General features: G+C 44.0%; 1 protein-coding gene across 4 annotated transcripts in view; it reads left to right on the top strand.

Annotated features, from left to right (window-relative positions):
• znf106a (zinc finger protein 106a) overlaps positions 1-19710 on the top strand; it is a 131072-nt gene that overhangs the window by 29328 nt on the left and 82034 nt on the right. For 3 of the 4 annotated variants that reach the window (XM_073040526.1, XM_073040528.1, XM_073040527.1), the window contains one exon: positions 11756-11840. The exons of the other annotated variant lie outside the window; for it this stretch is intronic. In XM_073040526.1, coding sequence (XP_072896627.1) covers positions 11787-11840 — 54 coding nt within the window. In that variant the 5' untranslated portion in view covers positions 11756-11786. The remainder of the gene's footprint in view (positions 1-11755; positions 11841-19710) is intronic. 4 annotated transcript variants of the gene reach the window in all.

A 19710-nucleotide genomic window follows, 5' to 3' on the forward strand; every position in this document is an offset into this window, starting at 1 on the left:
GCTGCCATATCCTCAATCTATCACTCCGGTTCTCATCCCATTTGTTTCTGCCATCTCCCCAGACACCAGCATTCTCCGTGTGGAAAACAAAATTGTCTCACACATCTTCTTTCTTCTTGAAACTTAACCCTTCTTAAATGCATGCCCTCTAGTGTTAGGCATCTGTTTACTTTGTATTGCTCATTTGGTTCCATTGTTTAAAAAGGGTTCTAAGAGTAAACATAGCAATTATAGGCTTGTCAGTTTGACGTCAGTGGTGGGTAAATTAATGGAAAGTATTCTTAGAGATGGTATATATAATTATCTGGACAGACAGGATCTGATTAGGAACAGTCAACATGGATTTGTGCGTGGAAGGTCATGTTTGACAAATCTTATTGAATTTTTTGAAGAGGTTACGAGGAAAGTTGACGAGGGTAAAACAGTGGGTGTTGTCTATATGGACTTCATAAGGCCTTTGACAAGGTTCCGCACGGAAGGTTAGTTAGGAAGGTTCAATTGCTAGTTATTAATATTGAAGTAGTAAAATGGATTCAACAGTGGCTGGATGGGAGATGCCAGGGAGTAGTGGTGGATAACTGTTTGTCAGGTTGGAGGCCGGTGACTAGTGGTGTGCCTCAGGGATCTGTACTGGGTCCAATGTTGTTTGTCATATACATTAATGATCTGGATGATGGGGTGGTAAATTGGATTAGTAAGTATGCAGATGATACTAAGGTAGGTGATGTTGTGGATAATGAAGTAGGTTTTCAAAGTTTGCAGAGAGATTTAGTCCAGTTAGAAGAGTGAGCTGAACGATGGCAATGGAGTTTAATGCTGATAAGTGTGAGGTGCTACATTTTGGTAGGAATAATCCAAATAGGACATACATGGTAAATGGTAGGGCATTGAAGAATACAGTAGAAGAGAGTGATCTAGGAATAATGGTGCATAGTCCCCTGAAGGTGGAATCTCATGTGGATAGGGTGGTGAAGAAAGCTTTTGGTATGCAGGCCTTTATAAATCAGAGCATTGAGTATAGGAGTTGGGATGCAATGTTAAAATTGTACAAGGCATTGGTAAGGCCAAATTTGGAGTATTGTGTACAGTTCTGGTCACCGAATTATAGGAAAGATCAATAAAATAGAGAGAGTACAGAGAAGATTTACTAGAATATTACCTGGGTTTCAGCACCTAAGTTACAGGGAAAGGTTGAACAAGTTTGGTCTTTATTCTTTGGAGCGTAGAAGGTTGAGGGGGGACTTGATAAAGGTATTTAAAATAATGAGGGGGATAGATCGAGTTGACGTGGATAGGCTTTTTCCATTGAGATTAGGGGAGATTCAAATGAGAGGACATGATTTGAGAGTTAGGGGGCAAAAATTTAAGGGCAGCACAAGGGGGAATTTCTTTACTCAGAGAGTGGTAGCTGTGTGGAATGAGCTTCCAGTAGAAGTGGTAGAGGCAGGTTCAGTATTGTCATTTAAAGTAAAATTGGTTAGGTATATGGACAGGAAAGGAATGGAGGGTTATGGGCTGAGTGCGGGCCAGTGGGACAAGGTGAGTGTAAGCGTCGGCATGGACTAGAAGGGCCGAGATGGCCTGTTTCTGTGCTGTAATTGTTATATAGTTATAACAATATACCTGTACCTCTGTACCTCTCATAATCTTATAAATTTATTTTAAGCCTCCGCCACTCCAGAGAATACATACTAGGTCTTTCCAAACTTCCTGATTGCACATGTTCTCTACTGCAGGCAGCCTGTTTTTCACTGTCTCCAAAGCTAACCAGAATTGAATGCAATACTCCAGGAATGGCTAGCCAGAGGTTTATAATATAACTTCCTGGCTCTTAAACTCAGTGCTTCAGCTAATAGAATCCTTCTTTCCCACTTTCATAGAGCTATTGTCTTGGACTGCAAGGTGCTTCTGTACATCAACACTATTAAGGGTCTTATCATTGACTGTTACTGTTCCTTTACGTTTGTTCACCCGAAGTGCAACACCTCACGCTTGCCTGGATTAAACTCAATCTATTGTTTCATCTCCCACATCTGCAACTGATCTGGCAAATTCTACACTAACCATAAGGCCACTAATCTGTGTGTTATCTAAGAACTTACTGACCCACCCATTCGTGTTTTCATTTGTCATTTTGTATGTCACAAGCAGTTTAGGTGGCAGTACAGCCCCTTGCACAGCACTGCGAGTCACAGATCTCCAGCCAGAATAAGTCCTATCCATCAGTGCCTTCTGAGTTCCATGGGTGACCCAATCCTGAATCAAAATAGCTAAATCACCATGGATCTCATGAATTTTAAACTTTGGGATAAGCTTACCATGAAGGAGCTTGTCAAAACACTTTAGTAAAATGTAAACAACATCCCTGAGTCTGTCTTTATCTATCACCTCTTTACAGCTAGCAAGATATGACCTTCCCAACACAAAGCAATGCTAACTGTCCTTAAGTAGGCCATGGCTTTCCAAATATTCATAAATCCACTCCCAAAGAATTCTCTCCAAACCTTTCCTATCATGGTTGTGAAACTTACCAAACAATCGTTTCCAGGATTATCCTGGAAATCTTTTTCCCTTCTTGAATAATGGAACAATATTAGCTACTGCAGTGAAAGGCTTTGGGCCTGGCTCATGCAGCCCAGCAACTCGCTCCGGGCCCAGATTTCACCACCCAGCCCAAAGCTGCTTGCAAGCTCTTCAAATCAGCTTGGCGCCGAGAGTGATCCAACCTCACACCCAGGCCAGTTGTATGGGTACTGAATCTCCCCTGTCCAGGCTCCAAGCTCTCCTTGAAGCCCAGAGCTATCCAACCTCAAATCCGGGCTAGTTGTACGGCACTGAATCTCCTCTGTCCAGGCCCCGACTTCTCGGTGCTCAGAGCTGTCCAACCTCACACCCAGGCCTGTTGTACGGGCACCGAATGTCCTCTGTCCAGTCCCTGACTTCTCCTCGGTGCCTGGATCTATCCAATCTCGCACCCAGGCCAGTTGTATGGGCACTGAATCTCCTCTTTCCAGGCCCTGACTTCTCCCTGGTGCTTGGAGCAGTCCAATGTGACACCCAGGCCAGTTGTACAGGCATCAGGATTCCATCTGTAACAATTTGGCTTATCCCCTTAAGTTCCCTTGCCATCACTCACCCCTTCACCTTTTGAATTAATAATTTAACACAAATTTCCACAGCAAAGGTATTTTTAGAGATGTTTTTAGTCAGACTTCATAGCTTTTTAACTACCAAAAGCTGCTGCAGGTGTTCGTAGCACCATCTTAACCGGAAGTTGCAAAACAAATAGCTGTGGATGCTATGAGTCCAAATGAAAAATCAGCTGCATTGCCAGTAACACAGTCTGGATATAATGTACCCAAAAGGGATCTACATAGACTGATAGATTTGTGATAGTGCTACTTCAGTATAAATACTGTCATCAGCAAGGTCACCCGGTATTGTGTTGCTGGTTGGCATTGATGGGAATTGTTAGCATCTTTTTTTTATTGATTGATTGAGATACAATGTGGAGTAGGGCCTTCCAGCCCTTTGATCTGTGCCATCCTGCAACCCCTAATTTAAACCTTGCTTCATCATGGGCCAGTGGCATCAGCGCTGGACTTCCAGGCAGATGGTCCTGCGTTCAAACCCACCCGGGTCCCAAACTGGGCAGCAGCAGAAGAAAGGCCTGGCAATCTACCATATCTTGCCATGAAAATCCTATGGACTCGATGAAGAGTCAGACTCTACTAAACAACTGAGCCTCAATAATCATAGTACAATTTACAATAACCAATTAACCTAGCAACCGGTACAATGGGGGGAAAACACATAGCTGTCATAGGGAGAATGTACAAACTTCTTACAGACAGCGGTAGAAATTGAACTCGGGTCCCTTGCGCAGTAAAGTGTTGTGCTAACTACTATGCCACTGTGCTGCCCTAATCCTTATACATTAACCCTCATAACTGACTAATAGCAGTTAAAGGAAAATAAAACCTTTGTAGCCTATATTTGGATTCTTGGAAAGTCCCAAGAACAAGTTTCTTGAGTTGGTCTCAGTGTTGGGACCCTATCATTGCAGGGGACTTCTACCAGGCCAACTTAAGGAAGTCTCTAAACAACTGCCAACAGTAGAATCAGAGGAGCCAACATTTGACCGTTGTGCCGTCCTATGCCTGCACTTTAGGAAGCCTGATCATCTAGCTATACTTCAACTCCTGGCAGAAAGGCAGAGCTGAAAGCAGCTGCACCAGTACTGATGATGAAGAAGGGATGGTGAAGGGAGGAGAGAAGTGTTTATAGAACAGCTTTGAGATGGACTGGGCAATATTCAGCGATGTATCTTGGAATCTGGATGAATATATCACAGTTGTCACCGACTTCATCAAGACCTGTGTGGATGAGTGTGTGCCTTCGGGATACCCAAGCTGAAAGCTGTGAGTGAACTAGGAGATATATAAACTGCTGAGAGATAGACCTATGGCATTCAAGACCAATGATTCATAACTATACAAGGTATGACCTAGGGAAGGCTATTTTAAGAGCAAAAAAAGAACACAATTCTGATGGAAGTAAGAGATGGAATCAGATACATGTCAGCTCTGGCAGGGTTTGCAACCAGTACTTTCTACAAGGTGAAGCTGATATCATGAATGGCTGTGATACTTCACTTCCAGATGAGATCAATGCCTTTTATGCACGCTTTGAAAGGGAGAATAAAACTACACTTGTGTGAATTCTTGCAGCATCCGGTGACCCTGTGATCTCTGTCTCGGAGGCTGATGTCAGAACATCTTTCAAGAGGGTGAACCCTTGCAAGGCATCAGGTCCTGATGATGTACCTGGTAGGCTACTGAAAACCTATGCAACACTGACGGGAGTGTTCAAGGACATCTTCAATCTTCAATCTCTCTGTGCTACAGTTGGAGGTTCCCACCTGCTTCAAAAGGGTGACAATCATACCACTGCCCAAGAAGAACAGGGTGAGCCTCAATGACTGTAGCCCAGTTGCACTCACATCTACTGTGATGAAGTGCTCTGAGAGATTGGTCATGGTCAGAATCAACTACTGCCTAAGCAAGGATTTGGACCTGCTGCAATTTGCCTATTGTCATAACATCTCTACAGTAGATGCAATCTCACTAATACTCCAGTCGGCCTTGGATCATCTAGACAATAACAATACCTATGTCAGGCTGCTGTTTATTGATTACAGCTCAGCATTCAACATAATCGTACCCTCAGTTCTAATCAATAACCTCTGAAACCTGGATTTCTGTACCTCCCTATTCAACTGGAACCTTGACTCCTTATTGGGAGACCACAGTCTATGCGGATCAGTAATAACATCTCCTCACTGGTGATGAACTGGTATGATGAACATACCTTAACGATGTGTGCTTAGCCCACTGTTCTACTCTCTCTACACGCGTGACTGTGTGTCTTGGCTCAGCTCAAAGGTTCATTTTATTGTCAAGGTATGCATGACATGAGCATGAAAACCCCCAACCCCACTCACACAAAACTTAACAGACCCACCCATAGAGAAAAACACCAACATCAGACCCTAAACCCCCAACCCTCCTCTCTCATAAAACATAACAGAGAAAAACACCGGTAAACACCAACCCCAGGTAAGTAAGAGGTGGTTCATTTTGGTAGGTCAAATATGATGACAGAATATAATATTAATGGTAAGACTTTTGGCAGTGTGGAGGATCAAAGGGACCTTGGGGTCCGAGTTGATAGGACACTCAGAATTACTGCGCAGATTGACTTTGTGGTTAAGAAAGCATACAATCAACCTTCATCAACCATGGGATTGAATTTAAGAGCCAAGAGGTAATGTGACAGCTATATAGGACCCTGGTTAGACCCTACTTGGAGTTCTGTGCTCAGTTCTGGTCACCTCACTACAGGAACAATGTGGAGACCATAGAAAGGGTGCAGAGGAGATTTACAAGGATGTTATCTGGATTGGGGAGCATGCCTTATGAGAATAGGTTGAGTGAATTTGACCTTTTCTCCTTGGAGTGATAGATGATGAGAGATGACCTGATAAAGTTACATAAGATGATGAGAGGCATTGATCATGTGGATTTTTCCCAGGGCTGAAATGGCTATCATGAGAGGGCATAGTTTTAAGGTGCTTGGAAGTATGCACAGAGGAGATGTCAGGGGTAAGTTTTTTAAGCAGAGTGGTGAGTGAGTGGAATGGACTGCTGGCGATGGTGGTGGAGACGATAGGGTCTTTAAGAGACTCCTGGATAGGTACATGGAGCTTAGAAAAATAGAGGGATATTTTGGATAGGTAATTTCTAAAGTAAGTACATGCTCAGCTCAGCATTGTGGGCCGAAGGGCCTGTATTGTGCTATATTTTTTCTATGTTTCTAAAACCCCAACCGCTCTGACACAAAACATAAAAGATTCAGCCACACAGAAAAATACCTGCAAATAATCAACATCAGACCCCAAGCCCCCAACCCCTCGCTCACAAAAATATAACAGATTCATTCACACAGAAAAATACCAACAAATATCAGACTCCAAATCCCCAACATATTCTCCACTGCCAATCAGCACTAGGAGGGCCGGAATGGCCTGTTTCCGTGCTATGTTATATGTTATAAGAAGAAGGAAAACAATGAAAACTGAAGAAGACTGATATAAAATACAGTCCAGTAATCACATAAATCTCAGAATATCAAAAACATCCTTCTGTTAACTACACTGCAGATGCTGTGGTCAAATCAACACATGCAAACAAGCTGGAGGACTTCATCAGGTTGGGCAGCATCTGTTGAAACGAGCAGTCAACGGATGAAGGGTCTCGGCCTGAAACGTTGACTGCTCGTTTCAACGGATGCTGCCCAACCTGCTGAGTTCCTCCAGCTTGTTTGTACGTGTTGTTTAACTTTCAAAGAGAATGGCTGCATGAACTTAGTCCTGTGAAGATCAGCGGTCAGGCTGGGACCAAATGTGAATGCCACTAACCCGGCTACTGAACCCGTGGGCCTCTGTATTAACCTCAATGCTTCAGTCTTCGGTGCTTTGAAATGGAGTCATTCATGACCCTGTGCTCTGTCTCTGGTCTTTTCCAAAAGTCAGAATGTGTTTTCTTTAGATCCCTGTCTCTGGTCTTCTCCATGAGACAGTTCTCCAGACTCAGCAGAGCACTAGATCATTCAATCTAATTCTAAACTGCATGTCACTGGCTCCAATAGTTTCTGTAACACTTTCAAAGCAAAAAGAACAAGCAGGAGAAGTAGAGAAAGTGAAATAATTGAAGAGATTGGCTGTCTGGAAGAAGTCACCCAAGGAATTGTTGTTCACTGACGCCATTTCGCAAGTCATTTATGAATTAGCTGATAACACAACTATTGTTTGCAGAATTTCAGATGGTGATGAGATACAGGAGCGAGATAGATCAACTGGTTAGTGTCACAACAACAGCCCTTACTCTCAACATCAGTAAGACCAAGGAATTGATTATGGAGTTGAAGAAGGAGAGGTTGAAGGAACACACACTGGTCCTCATTGTGGGATCAGCAGTGGAAAGGCTGAGCAGTTTCAAGTTCCTGGGTGTCAACATCTTTGAAGATCTATCCTGGGCCCAACATATCAATGAAGTTACAAAGAAGGAAATGGCAGTGGCTATATCTCTTTAGGAGTTTGAGGAGATGTGGTATGTCACCACTTGCAAATTTTTATAGGTGTAGGGTGAAGAGCATACTAGCTGATTGCCTCACCTTCTGGTATGGAGGGGCCACTGCACAGGATCGGAAAATACTGCAGAAAGTTATAAACTCAGTCAGCTCCATCGTGGGCACTAGTCTCCCCAGCATTGAGAACATCTTCAAAATGCGATGCCTCAGAATTGGGGATTCCATAGTCAGGGGAACAGACAGGAGATACCCGCATGGTGTGTTGCATCCCAGGTGCTAGGGTACAGGATGTCTCGGATTGGGTCCTGAATATTCTGAAGGGAGAGGGCGAGCAGCCAGCTGTCTTGGTACATGTTGATGCCAATGACATAGATAGGAAAAGGGAGGAGGTCCTGAAGAGAGATTTCCGGGAGTTAGGAAGGAAGCTGAGAAGCAGGACCTCCAGGGTAGTAATCTCAGGATTGCTACCTGTGCCACTTGCTGGCGAGGGCAAGAATAGTAGGATCAGGCAGATGAATGTGTGGCTGAGAGACTGGTGCAGGGGGCAGGGCTTCAGATTCTTGGATCATTGAGATCTCTTCTGGGGGAAGTATGACCTGTTCAAAAAGGATGGGTTACACCTGAACCGAAGGGGACCAATATCCTGGCAGGAAGGTTTAATAGAACTGTTCAGCAGGGTTTAAACTAATTTGGCGGGGGATGGAAACCGGAATGATAGAGTGGAGGAGGGTGGAAACAGAAATAAATCTAAGATAGTGAGCAGTAAAGATGTCAGGAAGGCATGGCTTTGTTGGTAAGAAATTATATTAAATCATTGGAAAGAGGTGACATAGGATCGGAAGGTGCAGAATCTTTATGGGTTGAGCTAAGAAATCACAGGGGTAAAAGGACCCTGATGGCAGTTATCTACAGGCCTCTAAACAGCTGCAGTGATGTGGCCTACAAATTACAACAGGAAATAGAAAAGGCTTGCCAGAAGGGCAATGTTATGATAATTGTGGGGGATTTTAACATGTGGGCGGATTGGGAAAATCAGGTCGGCACTGGATCTTGAGAGAGAATTTGCAGAATGTCTATGAGATGGCTTTTTAGAACAGCTTGTTGTTGAGCCCACTAGGGGATCGGCTGTACTGGATTGGGTATTGTGTAATGAACCAGAGATGATTAGAGAGATTGAGGTGAAGGAACCCTTAGGAGGCAGTGATCATAACATGATTGAGTTCACTGTGAAATTTGAGAAAGAGAAGCCGAAATCTGATGTGTCAGTATTTCAGTGGAGTAAATGAAATTACAGTGACATGAGAGGAACTGGCCAAAGTTGACTGGAAAGGGACACTAGCGGGAAGGACGGCAGAGCAGCAGTGGCTGGAGTTTATGCGAGAAGTGAGGAAGGTGCAAGACAGATATATTCCAAAAAAGAAGAAATTTTCGAATGGAAAAAGGATGCAACCATGGCTGACAAGAGAAGTCAAAGCCAAACTAAAAGCAAAGGAGAGGGCATACAAGGAAGCAAAAATTAGTGGGAAGACAGAGGATTGGGAAGTTTTTAAAAGCTTACAAAAGGAAAGTAAGAAGGTCATTAAGTGGGAAAAGATGAACAATGAAAGGAAGCTAGCAAATAATATCAAAGAGGATACTAAAAGCTTTTTCAAGTATATAAAGAGTAAAAGACAGGTGAGAGTAGATATAGGACCGATAGAAAATGATGCTGGAGAAATTGTAATGGGAGATAAGGAGATGGCGGAGGAACTGAACGAGTATTTTGCATCAGTCTTCACTGAGGAAGACATCAGCTGTATACCGGACATTTAGGGTGCCAAGGAAGAGAAGTGTGCGCAGTCACAATTATGACAGAGAAAGTACTCAGGAAGCTGAATAGTCTAAGGGTAGATAAATCTCCCGGACCAGATGCCATGCACCGTTGTGTTCTGAAGGAAGTAGCTGTGGAGATTACTGAGGCATTAGCAATGATCTTTCAAATGTTGATAGATTCTGGCCTGGGTCTGGAGGACTGGAAGATTGCAAATGTCACTCTGCTATTTAAGAAGGGGGCAAGGAAGCAAAAAGGAAATTATAGACCTGTTAGCTTGACATCAGTGGTTGGGAAGTTGTTGGAGTCGATTGTCAAGGATGAGGTTGCGGAGTACCTGGAGGCATATGACAAGATAGGCAGAACTCAGCATGGTTTCCTTAAAGGAAAATCCTGCCTGACAAACCTATTGCAATTTTTTGAGTAAATTACAAGTAGGCTAGACAAGGGAGATGCAGTGGATGTTGTGTATTTGGATTTTCAGGAGGCCTTTGACAAGGTGCCGCACATGAGGCTGCTAAACAAGATAAGAGCCCATGGAATTATGGGAAGGTTACATATGTGGATAGAGCGTTGGCTGATCGGCAGGAAACAGAGAGTGGGAATAAAGGGATCCCATTCTGGTTGGCTGCCAGTTACCAGTGGTGTTCCACAGGGGTCCGTGTTGGGAACTGCTTCTTTTTACGTCATATATCAACAATTTGGATTATGGAATAGATGGCTTTGTGGCTAAGTTTGCTGATGATACAAAGATGGGTGGAGGGGCTGGTATTGCTGAGGAAACAGAGAGTCTGCAGAGAGACTTGGATAGATTGGGGGAATGGGCAAAGAAGTGGCAAATGAAATACAATGTTGGAAAGTGTATGGTCATGCACTTTGGTGGAAGAAATAAATGGGCAGACTATTATTTAAATGGGGAGAGAATTCAAAGTTCTGAGATGCAACGGGATTTGGGAGTCCTTGTGCAGGATACCCTTGAGGTTAACCTCCAGGTTGAGTCGGTGGTGAAGAAGGCAAATGCAATGTTGGCATTCATTTCTAGAGGAATAGAGTATAGGAGCAGGGATGTGATGTTGAGGCTCTATAAGGCACTGGTAAGACCTCACGGAGTACTGTGTGCAGTTTTGGGCTCCTTATTTGAGAAAGGATGTGCTGATGTTGGAGAGGGTTCAGAGAAGATTCACTAGAATGATTCCGGGAATGAGAGGGTTAACATATGAGGAACGTTTGACCACTCTTGGACTGTACTCCTTGGAGTTTAGAAGAATGAGGGGGGACCTCATAGAAACATTTTGAATGTTGAAAGGCATGTTTAAAGTGGATGTGGCAAAGATGTTTCCCATGGTGGGGGATCTAGTATGGGAGGGCATGACTTGAGGATTGAAGGGTGCCCATTCTGAACAGAGATGTGAAAAAATGTTTTTTAGCCAGAGGGTGCTGAATCTGTGGAATTTATTGCCAGGGGCGGCAGTGGAGGTCAAGTCATTGGGTGTATTTAAGGCAGAGATTGATAGGTATTTGAGTAGCCAGGGCATCAAAGGTTATGGTGAGAAGGCGGGGCAGTGGGACTAAATGGGAGAATGGATCAGGTCATGATAAAATGGCAGAGCAGACTCGATGGCCAGCTTCTGCTCTTTTGTCTTATGGTCTTATGGTCAGAAAGTTGGTATCCATCACCTAGAACATGCTCTCAACTCCAATGAGAAGGTGCAGGAGACTGAAGGCACACACTCAACATTTTAGGACCAGCTCTTCCTGTCTGCTATCATATTTCTAAATGGATAGTGAAACCACGCACATTTATTTTTGCTCTTTTTTATGCTAATTTATTTGTTAAATTGCCGTTTATAGTTTTTTTTTAAATTGTGCATTACAGTGTACTGCTGCTGCACAGCCACAAATTTCATGATGTATGCCAGTGATATCAAACCTGATTCTGGATTTGATTTTCTCCAGAAAGTTTTGTTGGATTTGAAATTGATGCTCAGTTTTGAGAGGATGTTGAAAATGATCAGAGAATTGACAGAGGATGCCAGTAAGTATAATTTCTCAAGGGAAAAGGAAGTGAGAACAGCATTTGTAGAGGATTATTAATTTGCAGATCTCTTACTGTGTTCTAGAGGTTTGTTTTTATGTTTTTCTCTGTAAATCATTTAATATATAGCAACTTTATTAGGGCATATGAATGGAAATTTTGGCGGATCCTGTTTTTAAAAACGAATTGAATTGGTGCAGGTTACATTGTTCTTGCAAGGCTCATAACCTGCAACTTCACAGTTTGTTTTTTATTCCTAGGTGTTGACGAACAGCTGTTCGGTCCTCCATCATGGGAAGAGAGAGAAAATGTATTTTGTGTAACATCATTTACAGTTCCAAAAGGGTAATTTTCAAACAGTCTCTTCACAACTCTCTTTCTAAAGATCTATTATTGTTTCCATCCAGCCCTGGGACATTTTTTCTGTGGATAAAAAAGTTACATCTGGTGATTAAAAGTCACAGAAGCAGGCCCTAAGGCCCAACAGGTCCATGCTGGCCGTGATTTCCATTTGAGTTGGTCCCATATGCCTGCTTTTAGCCCATATCCCTGAATTGTTCCTATCCATGTATTCAGAGACTTTTAAATATTAATGTACCTGCCTCACCCACTTTCTCTGGCAGCTCATTCCATGACCATGCTCTGGATGAAAACGTTGCCCTTCAGGTTTCTATTTATCTCCCCTCTCACCTTAAGCCGATTTCCAAGAGTTCTTGATTCCTGCACCTGGGACAAGACTGTGCACAATCACCCTATTTATGACCCTCATGATTTATGCACATCTATAAGGCCGCCCTTCATTTTCCTCTGCTCTAGTAAGGTTCCAGGATGTTCACAGCAACATTCTTGCAAATCTTCCAGCTTAATTGCATGTTTACTTAATAGTAGGATGAGCAAAACTGAATGCAATATTCCAAGAGTGGCCTAACCAACATCCTGTACAACTGCAGCATAACATACCCTGTCTTTTCTGATGAAGGGTATGGTACCAAAAGCTTTCTTCACTGTCCTGTCTATTTGTGATGTCACTTTTAGGGAACCCTGTACTTAGTCCTAGGTCCCTCTGTTCTGCAGTACTCCCCATCCCCAGAGCCCTAATTTAATTATTCATAGTGATTGAGAAAGAAGTCCAGCCAAATTGGGTGTCTTTTTGTGGTGGGAGGGATATGCTTGCAAGTGTGAAAAGTGATTCTGACTTTTGTACAGTTTGGTGGTGCAAGTTTGTATTTTCACATTTGTGAAATGTGCATGACTTGGAGATGCATGGAATGAAGATGCAGCACAGAAGTCTCTGAGTACCCAAGTGAATGGGACAGTGGCAAATGGAGTTTAATGCTTATCAAATATGAAGGATAGCATACTAAAGGAAAAAATGTGTTGTGTTTTCAATAAATAAGGAGATGACTCAACTCAATATGCATAACCAACGCTGGAGTGCTTTACTACAAAGCTGAAGCACTAGATTCAAGTTAGATGATGTCATCAAACCACAACATGGACTAGTTAGACTCCCAACATATTTAGGCATTGGAGGTGATTTACATAATGGCCACAAAGCTGTCGTTTGTGTGTTATGTGAAGAAAATAGAGGTACTTGGGCCTCTCAGGCTATGTTAGGGGATTATTATGCAGTGAAGTGTAGGAGACAAATGACATCAAAATAATTGCAACAAGGATCTAGCCTAAATTACTAAACAACAAACTTACCCTAAAATTGAAATAAAATCTTTCTCTCAGACTAATCCATCTAAGGCCCTGATCCCAGATACTGGCCCTAATCCTTACCATACCTCAGGAAACACTAACAATTATTAAGATAGGGTTGTGTTTAGATGGGTTCAGTCACCTTCTGATGTGGTATCAAGCTTTAAATTTGGAAATCCTCAGCCTTCAGCCAGAAACCACTCCTTTCAATTGGATTGTCTTAAAGCAGATTGTGAACTTTCTAACATGCACTTCAACAGTTTGAAATTATGACATCTGAAAGTGTAACCTGTTTGATCAGATGGTATCAGGAAGGTGGATTATTCCCTGAGCCTGAGAACTCCAATCTTGCGGTTTCTGCTGTCAATCCTTTCCCAAATTGCTAGACCTAGCATTGGTGAGGTTCTGTTCTTTATCTCTGAGTGTAGAATTGCTGGACCTAGTATTGGTGAGTTTCCATTCTTTATCTCTCAGTATAGAATTTGCGTGCCAGCTGAATAATAACCTGGCTCATTTCCGAGGTCTGAATGTTGCTGGAAAGGCTAGTGTTTACAATTGCTAACTGGCCTTGATAACAGAGTGGTGAACTGTATCCTTCAGCAGCCGTGGTTTTTCAAGGTGCTTTCCCAGTGCTGTGGGTTGCTTTTATGTGAGTTTCTGGAGAGTTTGTGTATTTCATGGGTGATCAGAACTACACTATTCCAGAAATGGTTACTGGATTTTTTTTTTACTTGCCGTAGTTGAGCTAAATGTAGTGATTCCCGGTTGAGATGTTAACTCATCATTGACCAGGAGTCAATGTCAAAATCATTTGGAGTCAGATTTTTCTTCCTATCCTGTCCATAAACATCTCTTCTTCCAAAAACGATTCTGTCCATAATTAGAAAGAAGCAAACCGGGCGAACTCTCTTGAAGGTTCGCGAGCTCTTCTTAAGCCTCGCACCGTTTCTGAGAAGTGCCTGCGCGCGATGATCCCCATAACGGAGTTAACCCAAACGCGGTGACGGCAGTGCTCTTTTCCATGAAACAGTCTCAAGGTATTTAAAGTTTGGCATCTTACTGCGGATTCCAACGCTGCTCCCCGAACTGCCGCTGTGATGCTGCTGCTGTGACGCTGCGGGGTCCGCCCAAATATTCCGGGGCAGAAGCAGCAGTAGGTTCCATTGGGTCTATCAGTAAGTTATTGCTCTTATTTTTAAATTTTATTTTCTTTTGCCTCTAGATCCCAATACTTGCTAGAAACTCAAGTTTGACTTGACACCTCCCACTTGATCTTCCCATGGAAACACTGGGGAGATCGCCAGCTTCAAATGCAAACTTGGAGGTCCCAGTTCGGTGTTCTTATGATATATTGTTGACTTGACTTTCCATCTGTTCCTCAGCAGGTAGTAAGACAACCAGCCGCCTGACATCCCTGTGAAGGATGATGGCTTGGATCCTGTCTTTTTTCCCATCAGAGATTGGATGCCTTGTTGTTACTTTCAGAGCTTTTGTCACTGGAACACTGTAGCTTGGGAAGATCCTGATATTGACGTCCCTCTTGTGCTGCTAGAAAAATGTCTCTTCGAGCATCTTCTCGTTCCCTTACTGAGATGAGTCCTGCCAAAGAAACTGCCTCCTACTTTGGACTGTCCAGGGCTTGATTTTGTCCAATGAACTTTTTTGCTGCTCTCCAGACCCATGCAATTGTTTTGACTAGTTGAGTTAGAACACTGAACTGCTTGATGTCCACAAGACTTCGGATGGCTGTTGCTGCAGGCAGTCTCCGTTGTTCTGTTTTGACCTGGTACTGTTTTTGTGCTGGTTCTTGTTTCTTTGCCTTGGCCCTTGTCAAAGCAGCAATAAATGTCTTATTTTGCAGCTTGTTGATGCCTTCCCTGGTTCTTTGGCTGATTTCATCGACCACTCATTCACTGGCAAACTCAAAAACTTTGGCCCATTTTGCCACTCTGAGTCTTCATCCAGGTCTTAAGGGCTGGCTCCTCTGGTGATTACATCAGCAATATTTTGCGGACCAGGAATCCACCGCCAGTCCTGGATCCTTGTGCTGTTTTGAATCTCTCCTATCCTATTTGCAAAGAATGTTTGATAGCCATAGCTTTCATGCTGTATTGCACCAAGGACTGTTTGGCTATCAACAAAATGGTACCACCTCCCAACTTGGATTTGGCTATGCTGTTCAAAGTACTTTTTCAGGCGTGAGGCAAACACTGCTCCACACATCTCTTCTTTGACAACATCACTTTTGTGATCCAAGGGAGTTAATTTGGCTTTAGACTCCACCAGCCCGACAATTGAGCCCTGGTCCAAGTTCCTCCTTAGGTACATCACTGCTCCATCAGCGTGCTCGCTTCCATCAGAGAACGTGATTGCCCAGAGTTCCTCAGTGAAGCTTCGGGGAGTCAGTGCCCTGGTGAACTTTACCTTGCGAAGTTGAACGTACTCCTCAAAGAGCTTAATTGCATCCTCCCTGAGGCCATCTGAGAGTGCTATGTCCCATGTGTCTTTGACTGGACACCTTTCACCCTTTGCCTCTTGGAACGCCCTTCCTACCAGAATAGCTCCCTTCTGCTTAGCAGGAGTTACCAGGCCAGCTGGGTCATACAGCCCTGATACTTGGCTGAGCAGTTCTCTTCGTGTCAGGGGGTTTGGCGTCTGGTCTCTGATTTGCTCTTGTAGAAGGTCTTAGCCAAGTCTCATTTTCTAATTTTTCTTCGAGAAATTGATTGTAACCATGACATGGAGCTTGTCCTCTTCTACTATGTAGCCTAGTCCAAGTGCCTTGTTGTCATCATCATGCATTTGGTTTGGCAAGACCATGGTTCCTGCCTTGGACTTCTCCAGCTTGTCATTGCACTCTTTCCTCCCACTTTGCCCAGAAAAGACCCAAGGCTTGAGCTCAAAACCTCCGGCCTTCCACATTTGCTGTGATGGATTTCAACTGGTTAAGGTTGTTGTGGGATGTGAGAATGTCATCAATGTAGCTTTTGTGTTGCAGCACCTGCTGCTCCTCTTTGAGGTGGGTGAAAGGAGGGAGGTTAGCAGTTTCGCGCATTGCTAGCTGCGCAATGCACCCTGCTAGTTTATCTCTGATGTTCACTCTTGTGATTGCATATTCCCCCAGCTCCTGGAGTCTCGTCAGAGGAATCTATGCAGGTGCACTTCTTGGTCTTCCAAACAAACCGAATTGTACATCTTTTTTATGTCACCCAGAGCAGCGTACACTCCACCCCTGAATCAGTAGGACAGTGTGTATCTGGTTGAGGACATCTGGACCTTTCTTTGGCAGGTCATTCAAGCTCACGCTTCTGAACTTTTGGCTGCTGTTCCACACGAGTCTCACTGGGGTCATGACAGAGTGCGGGTTCGGAACAATAAGGTGACTCCTGTACCAGACTGGCCCGTTCCAGTTGATGATCGTGTCTTTGGACAATTTCATTGCAGCTCTTCAATCGACCATATCATGCACTTGAGCAGCGTAGGCAGCTTTCCATTTGGGTTCTTTGGCTAGTTGCTTTTCCATCCTGAGAAATATAGCCTCTACTGTCCTCTTATTGTTTGGCAAGGAAGCTGGATCTTCTCACCAAGGATATCTGGCGTGCCAATTTGGCGGTCACCTGTGACATAGGTGAAGCCTCTTCTTACAACTTCAAGTTCACTCTCTTCAGCAAGAGTCATTCCTTTGCCGCCCGGCTGGCAATTTCCGCAGTGGCAACCCCCTCACATGTTGTGCCAATACTATCCCACTTCCACCACTCTAGGATGTCCTGGTTGGTGGTTGAAATACTTGACTCCTGGAGCTTGATGGTATCCTGTCTGTTTGGTGGAAGTTGCTCTGGGACTCTGCTGGTGAGCTCCTCGTACTTTACAGCAGCCGCTCTCATTGACCTTGCAAAATGTGTCTTGGACATGTGGGCCGACACAGACAACTCTTTGAGAAGAGATCAGGATGCGCTCCTCCGACCGTCTTTCCCAGAAGTTCGTCCCACAGCATGAGGTCTTGAACAGCTCTGATACTCTGAGGTGCTAGCTGACCTTCTCTATGGCTTATGAGTAAATCTATTTCTCTGGGTCTCACGATTTCATCAAGCGGGACAAATTTGTCTGGGACAAATTTCTGCAGTTGCTTTAGTGTCACATATTTGTGGACATTTGTCAATGCTGTCTAGTCCATAACAAACCAATTGGTGTGATTTGAGAGCGCCCTTGGGAGTGTTTACTCTGATTTTTTGAAGGTTCCGTTTTGTCTCCACCTGAACCTTCATCCCCCGCCCCCCCCCCCCCCCCAACTCCATGGACGACGAGAGTGATTTCCTCACTTCTGAGGTTCAGTCTGCTTGCAGCCTTGTGGGTCATATAATTGGTGTCTGAAGCCAAGTCAATTAACATCCCGATTTTTTTGTCCAGCATTAGCTGTGACCTCAAGAAGCATCATAATCACTGGCAGCTCTTGCAATCCACTTTCCACCAGAAGGCCTGGTTTATCTTTCACAATGCTGAAGGCTTTGGATGCAGTGTTGGAAAATACATTGTGATGTTGTTTGACCAATTCTGGTGAAAGCTTGCTGAAGAACTCCTCTTGATCCTCTGTGTATTTCTTCTTGCCTTTATCTTCCTCTGGACTGAATCTGCTCTTTTCCTGACCTGCGCTGCTGTTCTTTATTTCAGCATTGGGGCACAGATAGTAATGATGCTGGGGAGTATGCTCATCCCTGCAGTCTTGGTTTTTACACAGATAGGCGGGTTTGCAGTATGAACTGTCATCATGAACCTCGAGACACCTCTTGCATGCCCCCAGCTTTCTTACTGCAGCCTTTTTCTCTGGTAGCTTTAGCGCTCAAAACCGTTTGCAAAAGTAGAGCTTCCTTTTGTGCTTTCCATCACCGCAGATTACACACCCTGCCTGACTTAGTAGACTTGGTTCTGGCATGTCTTGGCTCAGCCCTGGTTTCTCTTCTACTTGGCTCTTCATCCCTCAGTTGCTCGAGCTCATATATGCTCTCTTGCTCTTTGAGGAATTCCAAGAGACTGTCAAACCGATTATCTGGTGCCACAGCATTTCTCCTGTCAGCGACTTAGACCAGCCATTCCTTTTTGTGAGTTTCTGGAAGTTTACTTTTGATCCTGTCACCAGTGGATTTTTTGATAGCACCTGTGTCTCCAAGGTCACTCAAGTCTTGAAGTGCCTTCTCCACAGTTTGAATTAATTCCATTATTTTCTGTGGCTGATGATTTCTGTCAGCTGGCGTTTTCTGTAACTCTTCCACTGTTTCAATAGCAATGCACGTTCGATTTCCATAGCAGTTTTCTGGAACACGGAAGATGTCATCTGCAGTGTTATAAGTAGTGAGGCGAAGGTCTCTTCTGATTTTGTCATCAAGACTGTCCAGTAGTTGAACCTTTTTCACCTCTCTTGAACCGGTCGGCTCTCCCTGCCTCTGGAGTGCTTCCCAGTCCTTTCTCCACCTATGAAAATCACGTTTGCTGCCAGTAAACTTGGGAAGGGCCATCGGTTTCAATCTGATGGCTGGCGTGGGAAAATTGGAGGAAAAGCCCAATGCTGTCAGTGTTAGTCTTTCAGCATCCTCCTTTCTCCTTGCCTGTATGAAGTGGGCCTTCTTGGAAACCAACTTGGGGAAGTGGAGTTCAAGTTCCTTTAGGTGACTCTGAAGGTCCTGCTGAACCCCTGGCGGGATCCATCATTTCCACCGACCAGGCACCTCCTTTGCTGTCTTTACCAGTCCTTGCAGGTCGTTAAGCCTGAAGTCATATGCTTCCTGGTTGCCAGCGGGTTGTACAGCAGCGACGTTTTCACATTCATCCTCTGCTGCTTGTAGTGCTGTGAACAATTCAACATTTCCAAAGTTGGTCCAAAGAGTCTTCTGGATTAGGCTTCTGACCTCCTTTAGTTTCAACTCACACTCATTTGCCATCTTTGCCAGGTTGGCTTTTTGCTGTTCAGTTAACACAGCTACCTCCTCTGTGTTCAGCTCTGCCTCCCGTTCCGCAATGAGTCTGGCCTCCACATCATCATTGGCTTCCACGACTTTCTCGGCTTCTATTGTGAGTTTATTGAAACTGACTCTGAGATCCTCTTCAGACATGTCTTCATAGGTCCTGGTAATACTGTTGGCCAGACGAAAAAATAATCTTTTTGCTGTCCTTCGCACTAGCTTGAGTTGCTCAGCTGATTTTCCAATAGCTTGATCAGCCATGTTTGATTCCTTCTGCAGGCTGTTCACAGGTGAAAGGGTAAGTACAACTTTTTAATGATGCTTTGATGCTGTTTAATCTTAACTTGATTTTTTTCCTCCTTCAGGATTCCAGGTTATTGCTCCTGCTGTTCCAGCTCAAAGCTCCCAGATTTCTGTTTCCTGGTCCTCCGGTTTCCCAGTCAAACAGTTTTTTCACTGTCAGCCAGTTTTTCACTGTCAAGTCAGAGTTCTTGTTTTTTGAACATGTGCAGCCTCCCCACTTGAAAGAGATTGAATGTGCCTACCCAAAGGTTTTT

Source organism: Hemitrygon akajei, chromosome 3, assembly GCF_048418815.1.
Source record: "Hemitrygon akajei chromosome 3, sHemAka1.3, whole genome shotgun sequence".
In the NCBI taxonomy this organism is placed as follows: domain Eukaryota; kingdom Metazoa; phylum Chordata; class Chondrichthyes; order Myliobatiformes; family Dasyatidae; genus Hemitrygon; species Hemitrygon akajei.